Below are 16,579 nucleotides of genomic sequence, written 5' to 3'. Positions count from 1 at the left end.
AGGATTAGCAGGGATTATCTGGGATCAGCAGATTACCATATCTTTTTCTAAAAGAATAGGATTATCGGGGATCCCTAGATTACAATGTCGTGTTCTACATGTATAGTATTAGCAGGGATCACTAGATTACCATGTCATCTCATACATGTATAGGGTTAGCAGGGATCACTAGATCACCATGTTGTTTTTTATATGTATAGGGGTAGCAGGGATCAATAGATCACCATGTCGTTTTCTACATGTATAGGATTAGCAGGGAAGACAAGATTACCATGTTGTTTTCTACATGAACAGGGGTACCAGGGATCACTAGATTACCATGTTGTCTCCTACATGTATAGGATTTGCAGGGATCACTAGATTACCATGTTAGTTTTTACATGTATAGGGTTAGCAGGGATCACTAGATTACCATGTCCATTTTTACATGTATAGGATTAGCAGGGATCACTAGATTACCATGTCCGTTTTTACATGTATAGGATTAGCAGGGATCACTAGATTACCATGTCATCTTCTACATGAACAGGGGTAGCATGGATCCCTAGATTACCATGTCGATTTTTACATGTACAGCAGATTACCATATCTTTTTCTATAAGAATAGGATTATCGGGGATCCGTAGATTACCATGTCGTTATCTACATGTATAGGATTAGCAGGGATCACTAGATTGCCATGTTGTTTTCTACATGAACAGGGGTAGCAGGGATCACTAGATTATCATGTCAGTTTTTACATGTACACTCCCTGACAGAGGTTCTGTCGCTTCTCCATGTTATGTAAATAAAAGCTTATAACCAGACTTTAAATTCATCCATTGGTTTCATAAGAAGGGAATTTTGTTACTTACCGTAAATTCCTTTTCTTCTAGCTCTTATTGGGAGACCCAGACGATTGGGTGTATAGCTACTGCCTCCGGAGGCCACACAAAGCAATTACACTAAAAAGTGTAAGGCCCCTCCCCTTCTGGCTATACACCCCCAGTGGGATCACTGGCTCGCCAGTTTTAGTGCAAAAGCAAGAAGGAGGAAAGCCAATAACTGGTTTAAACAAATTCTCTCCGAGTAACATCGGAGAACTGAAAACCGTTCAACATGAACAACATGTGTACCCGCAAACAAACCAAAAATCCCGAAGGACAACAGGGCGGGTGCTGGGTCTCCCAATAAGAGCTAGAAGAAAAGGAATTTACGGTAAGTAACAAAATTCCCTTCTTCTTCAGCGCTCTATTGGGAGACCCAGACGATTGGGACGTCCAAAAGCTGTCCCTGGGTGGGTAAAGAAATACCTCATGTTAGAGCTGCAAGACAGCCCTCCCCTACGGGGAGGCAACTGCCGCCTGCAGGACTCTTCTACCTAGGCTGGCGTCCGCCGAAGCATAGGTATGCACCTGATAATGTTTGGTGAAAGTGTGCAGACTCGACCAGGTAGCTGCCTGGCACACCTGTTGAGCCGTAGCCTGGTGTCGTAATGCCCAGGATGCACCCACGGCTCTGGTAGAATGGGCCTTCAGCCCTGATGGAACCGGAAGCCCAGCAGAACGGTAGGCTTCAAGAATTGGTTCTTTGATCCATCGAGCCAGGGTGGCCTTAGAAGCCTGCGACCCTTTGCGCTGACCAGCGACAAGGACAAAGAGTGCATCCGAACGGCGCAAGGGCGCCGTGCGGGAAATGTAGATTCTGAGTGCTCTCACCAGATCTAACAAATGTAAATCTTTCTCATACCGATGAACTGCATGAGGACAAAACGAAGGCAAAGAGATATCCTGATTAAGATGAAAAGAGGATACCACCTTCGGGAGAAACTCCTGAATGGGGCGCAGCACAACCTTGTCCTGGTGGAAGACCAGGAAGGGAGCCTTGGATGATAGTGCTGCCAGCTCAGACACTCTCCGAAGAGAGTGATCGCTACCAGAAAAGCCACTTTCTGTGATAGTCTAGAAAGTGAAACCTCCCTCAGAGGCTCGAAGGGCGGCTTCTGGAGGGCAACTAGTACCCTGTTCAGATCCCATGGATCTAACGGCCGCTTGTACGGGGGTACAATATGGCAAACCCCCTGTAGGAACGTGCGCACCTTAGGAAGGCGTGCCAAACGCCTCTGAAAAAAGACGGATAGCGCCGAGACCTGACCTTTAAGGGAGCTGAGCGACAAACCTTTTTCTAACCCAGATTGCAGGAAAGAAAGAAAGGTAGGCAATGCAAATGGCCAGGGAGACACTCCCTGAGCAGAGGACCAGGATAAGAATATCCTCCACGTTCTGTGGTAGATCTTAGCGGACGTGGGCTTCCTAGCCTGTCTCATGGTGGCAACGACCCCTTGGGACAATCCTGAAGACGCTAGGATCCAGGACTCAATGGCCACACAGTCAGGTTCAGGGCCGCAGAATTCCGATGGAAAAACGGCCCTTGGGACAGTAAGTCTGGTCGGTCTGGGAGTGCCCACGGTTGGCCGACCGTGAGCTGCCACAGATCCGGATACCACGCCCTCCTCGGCCAGTCTGGGGCGACAAGTATGACGCGGCTGCAATCGGATCTGATCTTGCGTAGCACTCTGGGCAAGAGTGCCAGAGGTGGAAACACATAAGGGAGCCGGAACTGCGACCAATCTTGCACTAGGGCGTCTGCCGCCAGCGCTCTTTGATCGCGAGACCGTGCCATGAAGGTTGGGACCTTGTTGTTGTGCCATGACGCCATTAGGTCGACGTCCGGCACCCCCCAGCGGCGACAGATTTCCTGAAACACGTCTGGGTGAAGGGACCATTCCCCTGCGTCCATGCCCTGGCGACTGAGGAAGTCTGCTTCCCAGTTTTCTACGCCGGGGATGTGAACTGCGGATATGGTGGAGGCTGTGGCTTCCACCCACATCAGAATCCGCCGGACTTCCTGGAAGGCTTGCCGACTGCGTGTCCCCCCTTGGTGGTTGATGTATGCCACCGCTGTGGAGTTGTCCGACTGAATTCGGATCTGCCTTCCTTCCAGCCACTGCTGGAAGGCTAGTAGGGCAAGATACACTGCTCTGATTTCCAGAACATTGATCTGAAGGGTGGACTCCTGCCGAGTCCACGTACCCTGAGCCCTGTGGTGGAGAAAAACTGCTCCCCACCCTGACAGACTCGCGTCTGTCGTGACCACCGCCCAAGACGGTGGTAGGAAGGATCTTCCCTGTGATAATGAGGTGGGAAGAAGCCACCACTGCAGAGAGTCTTTGGCCGTCTGGGAAAGGGAGACTTTCCTGTCCAGGGATGTTGACTTCCCGTCCCATTGGCGGAGAATGTCCCATTGAAGTGGACGCAGATGAAACTGCGCAAACGGAACCGCCTCTATTGCCGCCACCATCTTCCCGTGGAAGTGCATGAGGCGTCTTAAGGAGTGCGCCTGACTTTGAAGGAGAGCCTGCACCCCAGTCTGTAGAGACCGCTGCTTGTCCAGCGGAAGCTTCACTATCGCTGAGAGAGTATGAAACTCCATGCCAAGATACGTTAGTGATTGGGTCGGTGACAGATTTGACTTTGGAAGTTGATGATCCACCCGAACGCCTGGAGAGTCTCCAGTGCAACATTCAGGCTGAGTTGGCATGCCTCTTGAGAGGGTGCCTTGACCAGTAGATCGTCCAAGTAAGGGATCACAGAGTGTCCGTGAGAGTGCAAGACTGCTACCACTGCCGCCATGATCTTGGTGAACACCCGAGGGGCTGTCGCCAGACCAAATGGCAGAGCTACGAACTGAAGATGGTCGTCTCCTATCACGAAGCGTAGAAAGCGTTGGTGCTCTGTAGCAATCGGCACGTGGAGATAAGCATCTTTGATGTCTATTGATGCTATGAAATCTCCTTGAGACATTGAGGCAATGACTGAGCGGAGGGATTCCATCCGGAACCGCCTGGCGTTCACATGCTTGTTGAGCAGTTTTAGGTCCAGAACAGGACGGAAGGAGCCGTCCTTTTTTGGAACCACAAAGAGATTGGAGTAAAATCCTCGCCCCCGTTCCTGAGGGGGGACAGGGATCACGACTCCTTCTGCTCTTAGAGAGTCCACCGCCTGCAGCAGGGCACCTGCTCGGTTGGGGTGTGGGGAGGTTCTGAAGAACCGAAGTGGAGGTCGAGAACTGAACTCGATTCTGTACCCGCGAGACAAAATGTCTGTTACCCACCGGTCCTTGACCTGTGACAGCCAAATGTCGTAAAAGCGGGAGAGCCTGCCACCGACCGAGGATGCGGAGGGAGGAGGCCGAAAGTCATGAGGTAGCCGCTTTGGAAGCGGTTCCTCCATTTGCTTTCCTGGGGCGTGAGTGAGCCCGCCAGGAATCTGAGCTCCCTTGTTCTTTCTGAGTCCTTTTGGACGAGGAGAATTGGGCCTTGCCCGAGCCTCGAAAGGACCGAAACCTCGACTGCCACTTTTTCTGTTGAGGTTTACTTGCTCTGGGCTGTGGTAAGGAAGAGTCCTTACCCTTGGACTGTTTTATGATTTCAGCCAATGGCTCACCAAACAGTCTGTCTCTAGATAATGGCAAGCTGGTTAAGCATTTTTTGGAACCAGCATCTGCTTTCCAGTCCTTTAACCACAAGGCTCTGCGCAAAACCACAGAATTGGCGGACGCCATAGCGGTACGGCTCGTAGATTCTAGGACAGCATTGATAGCATAGGTCGCAAACGCAGACATTTGCGAAGTTAGGGACGCCACTTGCGGCACTGCTGGATGTATGATAGCATCCACCTGTGCTAAACCAGCTGAAATAGCTTGGAGTGCCCACACGGCCGCGAATGCTGGAGCAAACGACGCGCCGATAGCTTCATAGACAGATTTCAACCAAAGGTCCATCTGTCTGTCGTTGGCATCTTTAAGTGAAGCGCCATCCTCTACTGCGACTATGGATCTAGCCGCAAGCTTGGAAATTGGGGGATCCACCTTTGGACACTGGGTCCAGCGTTTGGCCACCTCAGAGGGAAAAGGATAACGGGTATCCTTAGAACGTTTAGAGAAACGCTTGTCTGGATGAGCGTCGTGTTTCTGGATCGATTCTCTGAACTCAGAGTGGTCCAAAAAAGCACTTAATTTACGCTTGGGATACAGGAAATGGAACTTCTCCTGCTGTGCAGCTGCCTCCTCTGCAGAAGGGGCTGGGGGAGAAATATCCAACAGTCTATTAATTGCCGATATAAGGTCATTAACCATGGCGTCACCATCAGGGGCATCCAGATTGAAAGGAGCCTCAGGATTAGAATCCTGATCACCGTCCTCAGTCTCATCACAGAGAGACTCTTCTCGCTGAGACCCTGAGCAGTGTGATGACGTGGAGGGTCTTTCCCAGCGAGCTCGCTTAGGCCGCCTGGGACTGTCATCTGAGTCAGAGACTTCAGCCTGTGATGCTTGAGACCCCCTTGAAGTACGGATTAGTTCCAACTGAGGGGGACCGGAGAGCATAGACACAGCAGTGTCCATGGTCTGAGTAACTGGCCTGGACTGCAAGGTCTCCAGGATTTTTGACATAGTCACAGACATTTTATCAGCAAAAACTGCAAAGTCTGTCCCCGTCACCGGGGCAGGGTTCACAGGCGTCTCTGCCTGGGCTACCACCACATTAGGCTCTGGCTGACGAAGTGCCACTGGGACTGAACATTCCACACAATGTGAGTCTTTGGAGCCTGCCGGTAGATCAGCCCCACATGCAGTACAAACAGTGTACACAGCCTGTGCCTTGGCACCCTTGCGTTTTGCGGATGACATGTTGCTGCTTCCTCAGAGCAGTACAGGGTGTCCAGCCAAGAAGCGACCTTACAGTGCAACTATATATATATATGGTACTAAGAAAAAAGTACACTAATATAACACTGAGGCACTAGTGGGGCCAGCACTAAAGTGCTGCTTACCGCCCGCTTAGGAGCGGGTGTGTGGTCGCCGAAATCCCTTTAGTCTGGGTCTCCCAGAGCCTGCTGCCTTTCCCCAGCCAGACCGCATGTGTAATGGCTGCCGGCGTTCTTGTGGAGAGGGGGGGCGGGCCCTGGGCGTATACAGACGAAGAGCGGGAAGCCTGCTTCCCACTGTGCCTAGTGAGAGGGCTGGAGCATGTAAATAAAGCTCCAGCCCTCGGCGCTGCCAATTGAGCAGCGTCTCTCCCCTACCCTGATTGACAGGGTGGGGGGCGGGAACGAAGCGGCGCTAGGCCGCAGAAGCCGGGGGCTAAAGTTAGAAGCGCCGCCGCCGTAAAAGCGCGGTCGGCGCAAAGTCCCCGGCGCACCACAAGTCGCAGCTGCGCCGCCGCTCCAGTAGCGGTCGGCGCAGTAGTTCCCAACATGTAACGTCACTCAGCAAAGCTGCAGTGACCTAACCCCAGCGCACAGCGCTACTGTCCCCGGCGCACTATAACGCTCAGCAAGCCTTGAGAGTGTCCGTGCCTGCCGGGGACACAGAGTACCTGAAAGTTGCAGGGCCTTGTCCCTGAACGGCACTCCCGCTCCAAATCCAGCAGGTTCTCTGGGTCTGTGGATGGAGCCCGGCCTCAGGGCTTGGAGGCCGGTAAGATCCCACTTCCACAGAGCCCTCCAGGGGATGTGGAAGGAAAACAGCATGTGGGCTCCAGCCTCTGTACCAGCAATAGGTACCTCAACCTTACAAGCACCACCGCGGGTGAGAAGGGAGCATGCTGGGGGCCCCATATGGGCCCTCTTTTCTTCCATCCGATATAGCCAGCAGCTACTGCTGACTACAAACAGTGGAGCTATGCGTGGATGTCTGACCTCCTTCGCACAAAGCAGAAAACTGGCGAGCCAGTGATCCCACTGGGGGTGTATAGCCAGAAGGGGAGGGGCCTTACACTTTTTAGTGTAATTGCTTTGTGTGGCCTCCGGAGGCAGTGCTATACACCCAATCGTCTGGGTCTCCCAATAGAGCGCTGAAGAAATTACTCTTTTGAAAGCTGAAACCCTCCCAAATTTGGTTTAGGTTATGAAAATAAAGTTGCTGCAAAGCTGAAATATTGATCATTTAATGAACACAGAAAGGTCAGATTTTGGGAAGACAACAGTTTTGTCACCCACAGAAAGTAACGTGAAATTCAAACACAATTACCTTCTAATACAAAGATATGTGGCATAACATTGGTGAATGAAGTTGTGGTGCGATTAGAGCCATATTTAATATTTTGTGTGACTTCTATGATCTTGAAGGACTGCATCCATGCGGATCAACTATGATTCATACAATTTATTGATGAAGTCATCAGGAATAGCAGAGAATGCATCTTACATGCCTCCCAGAGCTCATCTAGATTCTTTGGTTTTGTCTTCCAAGCTTCCTCTTTCATCCGACCCCAAACATGCTCAATGATGTTCATGTCTGGGAACTGGGCTGGCCAGTCCTTGAGCACCTTGATCTTCTTTGCCAGGAGGAACTTTGTTGTAGAGGTGGATGTAGGAGATGGATCACCTTCCTGCTGCAGAATGTGACCCCTTTTATGATTGGGAATGTAAGAGGTAGTTAATGCTTCTAGATATTTTAGGCTATTGATATTGCCTTCCACCTTGCAAATGTTTCGCACATTCCCATACTGAATGTAACCCCAGACCATGATCTTTCCACCACCAAACGTAACTGTTTTCTGGATCCATACGGGCTCCAGTAGGTCTCCTGCAGTATTTACGGCGGCTGTGGTGTAATTCAACTGAAGATTCATCAGAGAAATCCACCTTCTGCCACTTTTCCAGCGTCCATCTGTTTAGCAGGCTGGGGGACTTGGCAAATGCCACACGTTTTTTTTTAATTGCTTTTTGTTTAGTGCTGGCTTCTGGGCACTGATTCGACCATGGAGGCCATTTCGAGACAGAATCCTACAAACTGTTCTAGTTGACACAGGGACTTGAGGTGACCAGGCCTGTTGGAGCTCTGCTGCAGTGGAAGAGGGTCTGGCTTTGGATTTTCTAACCAACAAACGTTCCTCCTGAGCAGTTGTCTTGCGGGGTCTGCTGGACCTGGGCTGGTCAAAAAAATCTCCAGTCTCTTCAAATTTTTTTTTAATTCTTTGTACTTGACACTGAGACACATTAAAGGTGCCAGCCACCTCTGCAGTGCATCTGGTCTTCAGCCTCTTGATAATCAAGGCTTTGGTTGCAGGGTGGATTTTTGGCATGTTGTCAGAGGGCAAGTTGCAGTTCAACTGATGGTCTGGGGTGCTGGGTTTCTTTTTATACACACCCACTAATTAACCGATCATTTAGTGAGCACAGGTGAGGATGTAAACTAGGATTGGGTGCATTATATGATAAGGCGACAAAACTTTTGTCTTGCCAAAATCTGACCTTTCTGTGTTCATTAAATGATCAATATTCCAGCTTTGCAGCAACTTTATTTTCATAACCTAAACCACGTTTGGGAGAGTTTCAGCTTTCAAAAGAGTAATTTATAAAACCAATGGATGAATTTAAAGTCAGGTTATAAGCTTTTATTTACATAACATGGATAAGTGACAGAACTTCTGTCAGAGAATGTATAGGATTAGCAGGGATCACTAGATTACCATGTCATTTTCTACATGTATAGGATTAGCAGGGATCACTAAATTACCATGTTGGTTTCTACATGTACAGGGGTAGCAAGGATCACTAGATCATCATGTCATTTTCTATATGTAGAGGATTAGCAGAGATTACTAGATTACGATGTCTGTTTTACACGTATAGGATTAGCAGGGATCACTAGATTACCATGTCGTTTTCTACATGTATAGGATTAGCAGAGATCACTAGATTACCATGTAATTTTCTACATGTATAGGGTTAGCAGGGTACACTAGATTACCATGTTGGCTTTTACTTGTTTAGGATTATCAGGGATCACTAAATTACCATGTTGGTTTCTACATGTACAGGGGTAGCAGGGATCACTAGATCACCATGTCGTTTTCTATATGTATAGGATTAGCAGAGATCACTAGATTACGATGTCGGTTTTTACATGTATAGGATTAGCAGGGATCACTAGATTACCATGTTGTTTTCTACATGTACTTGGGTAGCAGGGATCACTAGATCAGCATGTCAGTTTTTACATGTATATGATTAACAAGGATCACTAGATTACCATGTCATTTTCTACACGTATCGGGTTATCTGGATTTTCGGGTGGTTTTCAGTGCAAGAGTCGTTGTGTAATCACTGAGCAGATTACATTTCCAGCACCTGATGGATCCACTGGCGATCAGTGTCTTGTGTGGGAGGTATACTGAAGTATACATGGACATGACAGGACACACAGGGAGCGTACGTGGACAGAATGGAGGGCAGGAGCTCTGCGTGTACGTGCCCAGACAGGACCACACTAACCCCTCTCTGGTGTCCGCACCTCGCCTCGTTACCCACCTGAACCCTCAGTACGGCCGGTTGGCATCTTTTGGTCGCTTTAGTTGTACTTTGAGCCTCTTCATGCCAATCTGGAAACCGTTCATGGCCTGAATGGCAGCCTGGGCGCTGCCGGGATTGTCAAAACTTACAAAGCCTGCAAGTGAGAAAGCAGAGATGTGGCCATAAGAACAGCACCCGGGCTGGGCCACAGCCCACATCCAGGGGCCACAGCCCACATCCAGGGGCCACAGCCCACAGCCAGGGACCACCGCCCACAGCCAGGGACCACCGCCCACATCCAGGGGCCACCGCCCACAGCCAGGGGCCACCGCCCACAGCCAGGGGCCACAGCCCACAGCCAGGGGCCACCGCCCACAGCCAGGGGCCACCGCCCACTTACCAAAACACTTGCTCTGGTTGGTGGCTCTGTCTACAAACACTTTGGCGGAGATGACATTTCCGAACGGTAGAAACATCTGTAAAATCTCCGAGTCTGTGAACTCCTGGGGCAGGTGGTAGATGAATATGTTGCAGCCTTCTGGACCTGGCACAAACACACTGCGGTTACTTTATGGCCGGGCACAGCCGTGTTCCTGGTGCTCACTGGGCCGATGCCACTTACCCTCTCTCTGCTGCTGCTGCTGCGGAGGCTGCTGTGGTAACAAGGGTGGAGGCTGCGTGAACGCCGGGCTCACCAGACCGTAGGCCGCAGGGTAGGCCGCTGCCGCGTGGACACAGACATGAGAGGTGAGGACATGCTGTCATGAACCCCACAACAATGTTACCGCCCTCCCACCCACATCCGCTGCCCACCTGTATAATGCTGCATGCCCGCGTAGGCTTGCTGGAGGGGGTCGAGCTGGGTCACCGGACTCTGAGCTGGAAGTAAAGGAAGGCGTGAGTAGTTTCTGTGCAAGGAGCCGGGTCCTGGAGCCTCACAAGCAGGAGTATCATACATACCAGTATTACCTGGGTAGGGGTGCAGGCCGTTGGTGTAAATGGCCTCCGAGCTCGGCTGCACGCTACTCTGAGAGGGCACTGTGCTATACCCATTAACCCCCAGCGTGGCAGGGATGGCAGATACTGGAGTGGCAGCGAGTGTCGGGGGTGTACTGGTACCTGCAGAGACCACCACAGTAACAGGGTGAGGACCGCTCTATCTGCCCGCTCCACCAACCCCCAGGACACTATGTGCCAAGCACAATCCTCCATGATGGACCTGACCGTGCGCCACAGGGATTGTGACTGGCCCCTGCTGCCATGTCAGGATTGTGTCTTACCTGATGAAGACGTGATGGGCGTGATGGGCGTAATGGGAGTGGCTATGATTCCATTAGGGTTGATTGTCGCCATTTGCTGCATCTGGACAGCGGCCATTGTTGCCATAGGGTTGAGGTAAGCGCTGTGTGCGGCCACCAGGGCGGCCTGCTGCTGCATAAGCTGGGGGGGCACAAGAACAGAAACGGTGTGACCTGAGAGCAGAAACCGACAAAACACCACAAGAGACAGCAATGTCGCCCGACATGATTGAGGATGGCGACAGTACCCGACATGACAGAGGAGGACACCTGATATGACAGAGGACGATGCCCGACACTACCGAGGACGATGCCCGACACTACCGAGGACGATGCCCGACACTACCGAGGACGATGCCCGACACTACCGAGGACGATGCCCGACACTACCGAGGACGATGCCCGACACTACCGAGGACGATGCCCGACACGACCGAGGACGATGCCCGACACGACCGAGGACGAGACCCGACACGACCGAGGACGAGACCCGACACGACCGAGGACGAGGCCCGACACGACCGAGGACGACGCCCGACACTACCGAGGACGACGCCCGACACTACCGAGGACGACGCCCGACACTACCGAGGACGACGCCCGACACTACCGAGGACGACACCCGACACTACCGAGGACGACACCCGACACTACCGAGGACGACACCCGACACTACCGAGGACGACACCCGACACTACCGAGGACGACACCCGACACTACCGAGGACGACACCCGACACTACCGAGGACGACACCCGACACTACCGAGGACGACACCCGACACGACTCAGGAAGACACCCGACACGACTCAGGAAGACACCCGACACGACTCAGGAAGACACCCGACACGACTCAGGAAGACACCCGACACGACCGAGGACAACACCCGACACGACCAAGGACAACACCAGACACAACCAAGGACAACACCCGACACAACCAAGGACAACACCCGACACAACCAAGGACTTAGACGACACCTGACAGGGGCGAGGATGTAGACGACACCCGACACGACTGAGGACGACACCCGACACGACCGAGGACAACACTCGACACGACCGAGGACAACACTCGACACGACCGAGGACAACACTCGACACGAACGAGGACAACACTCGACACGACCGAGGACTTAGACTACACCTGACAGGGGCGAGGATGTAGATGGCACCCGACACGACCAAGGAAAGAGACGACACCCCACATGACCGAGGATGGAGACGGCACCCGACATGGGTGAGAATATAGACAGCACCCGACACGACTGAGGATGTAGACAGCACCCAACATGGCCGAGGACAGAGACGACACTCGACACCACTGAAGACAGCAACCGACACAGCCGAGGATGGAGACGGCACCTGACACGACCAAGGACGGAAAAGGCAATTGAATCGGCCAAGGACAGAGAGATGGCACCTGACACGGCTGAGGATGGCAACATCATCCAATACGTCTGAGGAAGGTGACATCAACCGAAAGGTATGAGGACGGCACCCGGACATGCATCATGTTTATTTCACAACACACGGTACAGATGAGGATGGTGAGGTCATAGCAGATGGTGATTATGTGCAAATGCAAATTTTGAAAGTTCACAGGGAAATTTGGGAGGAAGCTCCATGAGAAACTGGTGTGATGTCACAGTGTCGAGCTGGTGATGTCACAGTGATGTCATACAGCTACACAGAGATAATTGTTGAACAGAAGAGTGCGCTGAATTCACCTGGTCACTTACTGCCTGTGTGTACGCGCTGTAAGCTCCGAACTGCAGGGCGATCGGACTGAACATGCCAAGCTGGTTGGCCACCTGCTGCATCCGACGCAGCCCCCGCTCCTTCTCTGTGTCCGCAAACTTGACCACCAGGCTGGAGGACGCGCCCTACACAGCAGAGAATAGCGACACGTTACACTTGTACAGCACAGAGCATAGCCACATATTACACGGGTACAGCACAGAGTATAGCCACATATTACACGGATACAGCACAGAGTATAGCCACATATTACACGGGTACAGCACAGAGTAGTGGAATGTTACATGGGTACAGCACAGAGTATAGTGGACATGTTACACTTGCACAGCACAGAGTATAGTGACACGTTGCACTTGTACAGCACAGAGTATACCGACATGTTACACTTGTACAGCACAGAGTATAGCGACACGTTACACGAATAAAGCAGAGTAAAGCGACATGTTACACGAGAACAGCAGAATATAGCGACATGTAACACGGGTACAGCACACAGTATAGCGACATGTTACACGAGTACAGGACAGAGTATAGCGATATGTTACACGAGTACAGCAGAGTTTTATATAGTGCATAGTATACACACAGCAGTTGTACATCTTTATGCACAGTTGACACTGGGCCACAAGGGGGCACCCTCCTCCACCACCTCCTTTCCTCCAGCCAGAGCAGTCCCATATTCTGTGCCACCATGTATAATTACAGTGAATATTCAGAGCAGCGGTCGTCTCAACACAAGCACTCCTCCCCCTAGAGCAGTGGTGGTCTCATCTCCAGCACCCCTTCCTCCCCCTAGAGCAGTGGTGGTCTCATCTCCAGCACCCCTTCCTCCAAATCAGTGGTGATCTCAGCTCCAGTGCCCCCTCGCTGTCAGAGCAGTGGTGGTCTCAGCTCCAGTGCCCCTTCCCTGTCAGAGCAGTGGTGGTCTCAGCTCCAGTGCCCTCTCCCTGTCAGAGCAGTGGTGGTCTCAGCTCCAGTGCCCTCTCCCTGTCAGAGCTGCGGTGGTCTCAGCTCCAGCGCCCCCACCCAAGCAATGGTGGTCTCAGCTCCAGCACCTGCCCCCTGTTAGAGCAGTGGTAGTCTAAGCCCCAACGCCCCTCCCCCCAGAGCAGTGGTGGTCCAACATTTAGCACCCCTCCCCCAGAGCAGTGATGGTCTCACCTCCAGCGCACCCCCCCCCTAGAGCAGTGATAGTCTCAGCCCCAGTTCCCCCTCCCTCTAAAGCAGCGGTGGTCTCAGCTCCAGCACCACCTCCCCCTAGAGCTGTGGTGGTCTCAGACACAGCGCCCCCTCCCCCTAGAGCAATGGTGGTCTCAGCTCTAGTGCCCCCTCCCTCTCAGAGCAGTGGTGGCCGCAGCCCCAGCAACCCCTACCCCCAAGAACAGTGGTGGTCTCAGCTCAGCACCCCCTCCCCCAGTACAGTGGTGGTCTCAGCTCCAGCACCCCCTTATGGGTGACTTACCGGCAGAGTCCGGCTTCCATGCAGCGTGTTGATGGCCGCTTGCGCCTCTGTGTGTGTCTGAAACTTCACAAATGCACAACCTAAGTGTGGGAGATACCACATTACTACACAACACCGCAACACTGCACACAACAGCAATCACAGGACCACCGAATATGGGGCTACGGGGGGACACAAGAGGCAGTCAGTACAGGCCACAGCCCCCAGTACATGTCAGGTACAGTCAGATCACAGCCCCCAGTAAAGGCCCCAGCCCCCAGTACAGGTCAGGTACAGATCACAGCCCCCAGTACAGGTCACAGCCCCCAGTACAGGTCACAGCCCCCAGTACAGGTCAGGTACAGATCACAGCCCCCAGTACAGGCCACAGCCCCCAGTACAGGTCACATCCCCCAGTACAGGTCACATCCCCCAGTACAGGTCACATCCCCCAGTACAGGTCACAGCCCCCAGTACAGGTCACAGCCCCCAGTACAGGTCAGGTACAGGTCACAGCCCCCAGTACAGGTCAAGTACAGATCACAGCCCCCAGTACAGGTCACAGCCCCCAGTACAGGTCACAGCCCCCATTACAGGTCACAGCCCCCAGTACAGGTCACAGCCCCCAGTACAGGTCACAGCCCCCAGTACAGGTCACAGCCCCCAGTACAGGTCACAGCCCCCAGTACAGGTCAGGTACAGATCACAGCCGCTAGTACAGGTCACAGTCCCCAGTACAGCATACAGCCACCAGTACAGGTCGGGTACGGTTCACAGTACAGGTCGGGTACGGCTCACAGTACAGGTCGGGTACGGCTCACAGTACAGGTCGGGTACAGCTCACAATACAGGTCGGGTACGGCTCACAGTACAGGTCGGGTACAGCTCACAGTACAGGACGGGTACAGCTCACAGTACAGGTCGGGTACGGCTCACAGTACAGGTCGGGTACGGCTCACAGTACAGGTCGGGTACGGCTCACAGTACAGGTCGGGTACGGCTCACAGTACAGGTCGGGTACGGCTCACAGTACAGGTCGGGTACGGCACACAGTACAGGTCGGGTACAGCTCACAATACAGGTCGGGTACGGCTCACAGTACAGGTCGGGTACGGCTCACAGTACAGGTCGGGTACGGCTCACAGTACAGGTCGGGTACGGCTCACAGTACAGGTCGGGTACGGCACACAGTACAGGTCGGGTACGGCACACAGTACAGGTCGGGTACAGTGACGGGGTAGTACAGTCTGTGGTACATCGGTACCTTTGCTAGTTCCATCCGGCCCCCGGAGAACTGTACATTCATCAATATTTCCAAAAGGCTCAAACATTCGGCGGACGTCCTCGTCCGTCTGCTGCTTTCCCAACATCCCGACAAAAAGCTTCCGATCTTCTGTGGGAAAAGAGAAAAGATGAGGGAAAAGTTTCTCACAAGGCACATTGCTGAGTCTAAGAGGAAACATAGAGGAGAGGCCCAGACATAGAGCGGGAGGCCCAGACATAGAGCGGGAGGCCCAGACATAGAGCGGGAGGCCCAGACATAGAGCGGGAGGCCCAGACATAGAGGGAGAGGCCCAGACATAGAGCGAGAGGCCCAGACATAGAGCGAGAGGCCCAGACATAGAGCGAGAGGCCCAGACATAGAGGGAGAGGCCCAGACATAGAGGGAGAGGCCCAGACATAGAGGGAGAGGCCCAGACATAGAGGGAGAGGCCCAGACATAGAGGGAGAGGCCCAGACATAGAGGGAGAGGCCCAGACATAGAGGGAGAGGCCCAGACATAGAGGGAGAGGCCCAGACATAGAGGGAGAGGCCCAGACATAGAGGGAGAGGCCCAGACATAGAGGGAGAGGCCCAGACATAGAGGGAGAGGCCCAGACATAGAGGGAGAGGCCCAGACATAGAGGGAGAGGCCCAGACATAGAGGGAGAGGCCCAGACATAGAGCGGGAGGCCCAGACATAGAGCGGGAGGCCCAGACATAGAGCGGGAGGCCCAGACATAGAGCGGGAGGCCCAGACATAGAGCGGGAGGCCCAGACATAGAGCGGGAGGCCCAGACATAGAGCGGGAGGCCCAGACATAGAGCGGGAGGCCCAGACATAGAGCGGGAGGCCCAGACATAGAGCGGGAGGCCCAGACATAGAGCGGGAGGCCCAGACATAGAGCGGGAGGCCCAGACATAGAGCGGGAGGCCCAGACATAGAGCGGGAGGCCCAGACATAGAGCGGGAGGCCCAGACATAGAGCGGGAGGCCCAGACATAGAGCGGGAGGCCCAGACATAGAGCGGGAGGCCCAGACATAGAGCGGGAGGCCCAGACATAGAGCGGGAGGCCCAGACATAGAGGGAGAGGCCCAGACATAGAGGGAGAGGCCCAGACATAGAGGGAGAGGCCCAGACATAGAGGGAGAGGCCCAGACATAGAGGGAGAGGCCCACACATACAAGAGAGGACCAGACATACAAGGGAGGACCAGACATACAGAGGGAGGCCCAGATATATAAGGGGAGGTCAAGGCATACAGAGGGAGGCCCAGGCATACAGAGGGAGGCCCAGGCATACAGAGGGAGGCCCAGGCATACAGAGGGAGGCCCAGGCATACAGAGGGAGGCCCAAGCATACAGAGGGAGGCCCAAGCATACAGAGGGAGGCCCAGGCATACAGAGGGAGGCCCAGGCATACAGAGGGAGAACCAGGCATACAGAGGGAGAACCAGGCATACAGAGGGAGAACCAGGCATACAGA

General features: G+C 53.3%; 1 protein-coding gene across 6 annotated transcripts in view; it reads right to left on the bottom strand.

Moving 5' to 3' along the window:
• CELF3 (CUGBP Elav-like family member 3) overlaps positions 1-16,579 on the bottom strand; it is a 93,752-nt gene that overhangs the window by 6,305 nt on the left and 70,868 nt on the right. Inside the window, exons 4-12 of one of the 6 annotated variants that reach the window (XM_075330114.1) lie at positions 15,099-15,224; positions 13,856-13,935; positions 12,363-12,518; positions 10,616-10,775; positions 10,296-10,454; positions 10,149-10,214; positions 9,958-10,056; positions 9,736-9,879; positions 9,354-9,489 (exon numbers count right to left, since the gene is read on the bottom strand). In XM_075330114.1, coding sequence (XP_075186229.1) covers positions 9,362-9,489; positions 9,736-9,879; positions 9,958-10,056; positions 10,149-10,214; positions 10,296-10,454; positions 10,616-10,775; positions 12,363-12,518; positions 13,856-13,935; positions 15,099-15,224 — 1,118 coding nt within the window. In that variant the 3' untranslated portion in view covers positions 9,354-9,361. Of the gene's footprint in view, positions 1-9,353; positions 9,490-9,735; positions 9,880-9,957; positions 10,057-10,148; positions 10,455-10,615; positions 10,776-12,362; positions 12,519-13,855; positions 13,936-15,098; positions 15,228-16,579 lie in introns of all 6 variants that reach the window. The other 5 variants (XM_075330117.1, XM_075330113.1, XM_075330116.1 and 2 more) reach the window with 5 other exon arrangements.

Source organism: Anomaloglossus baeobatrachus, chromosome 12, assembly GCF_048569485.1.
Source record: "Anomaloglossus baeobatrachus isolate aAnoBae1 chromosome 12, aAnoBae1.hap1, whole genome shotgun sequence".
NCBI classification, from domain to species: domain Eukaryota; kingdom Metazoa; phylum Chordata; class Amphibia; order Anura; family Aromobatidae; genus Anomaloglossus; species Anomaloglossus baeobatrachus.
The sequence above is the reverse complement of the archived record's forward strand: the minus strand, read 5'-3'. Positions and strand labels throughout refer to the sequence as shown.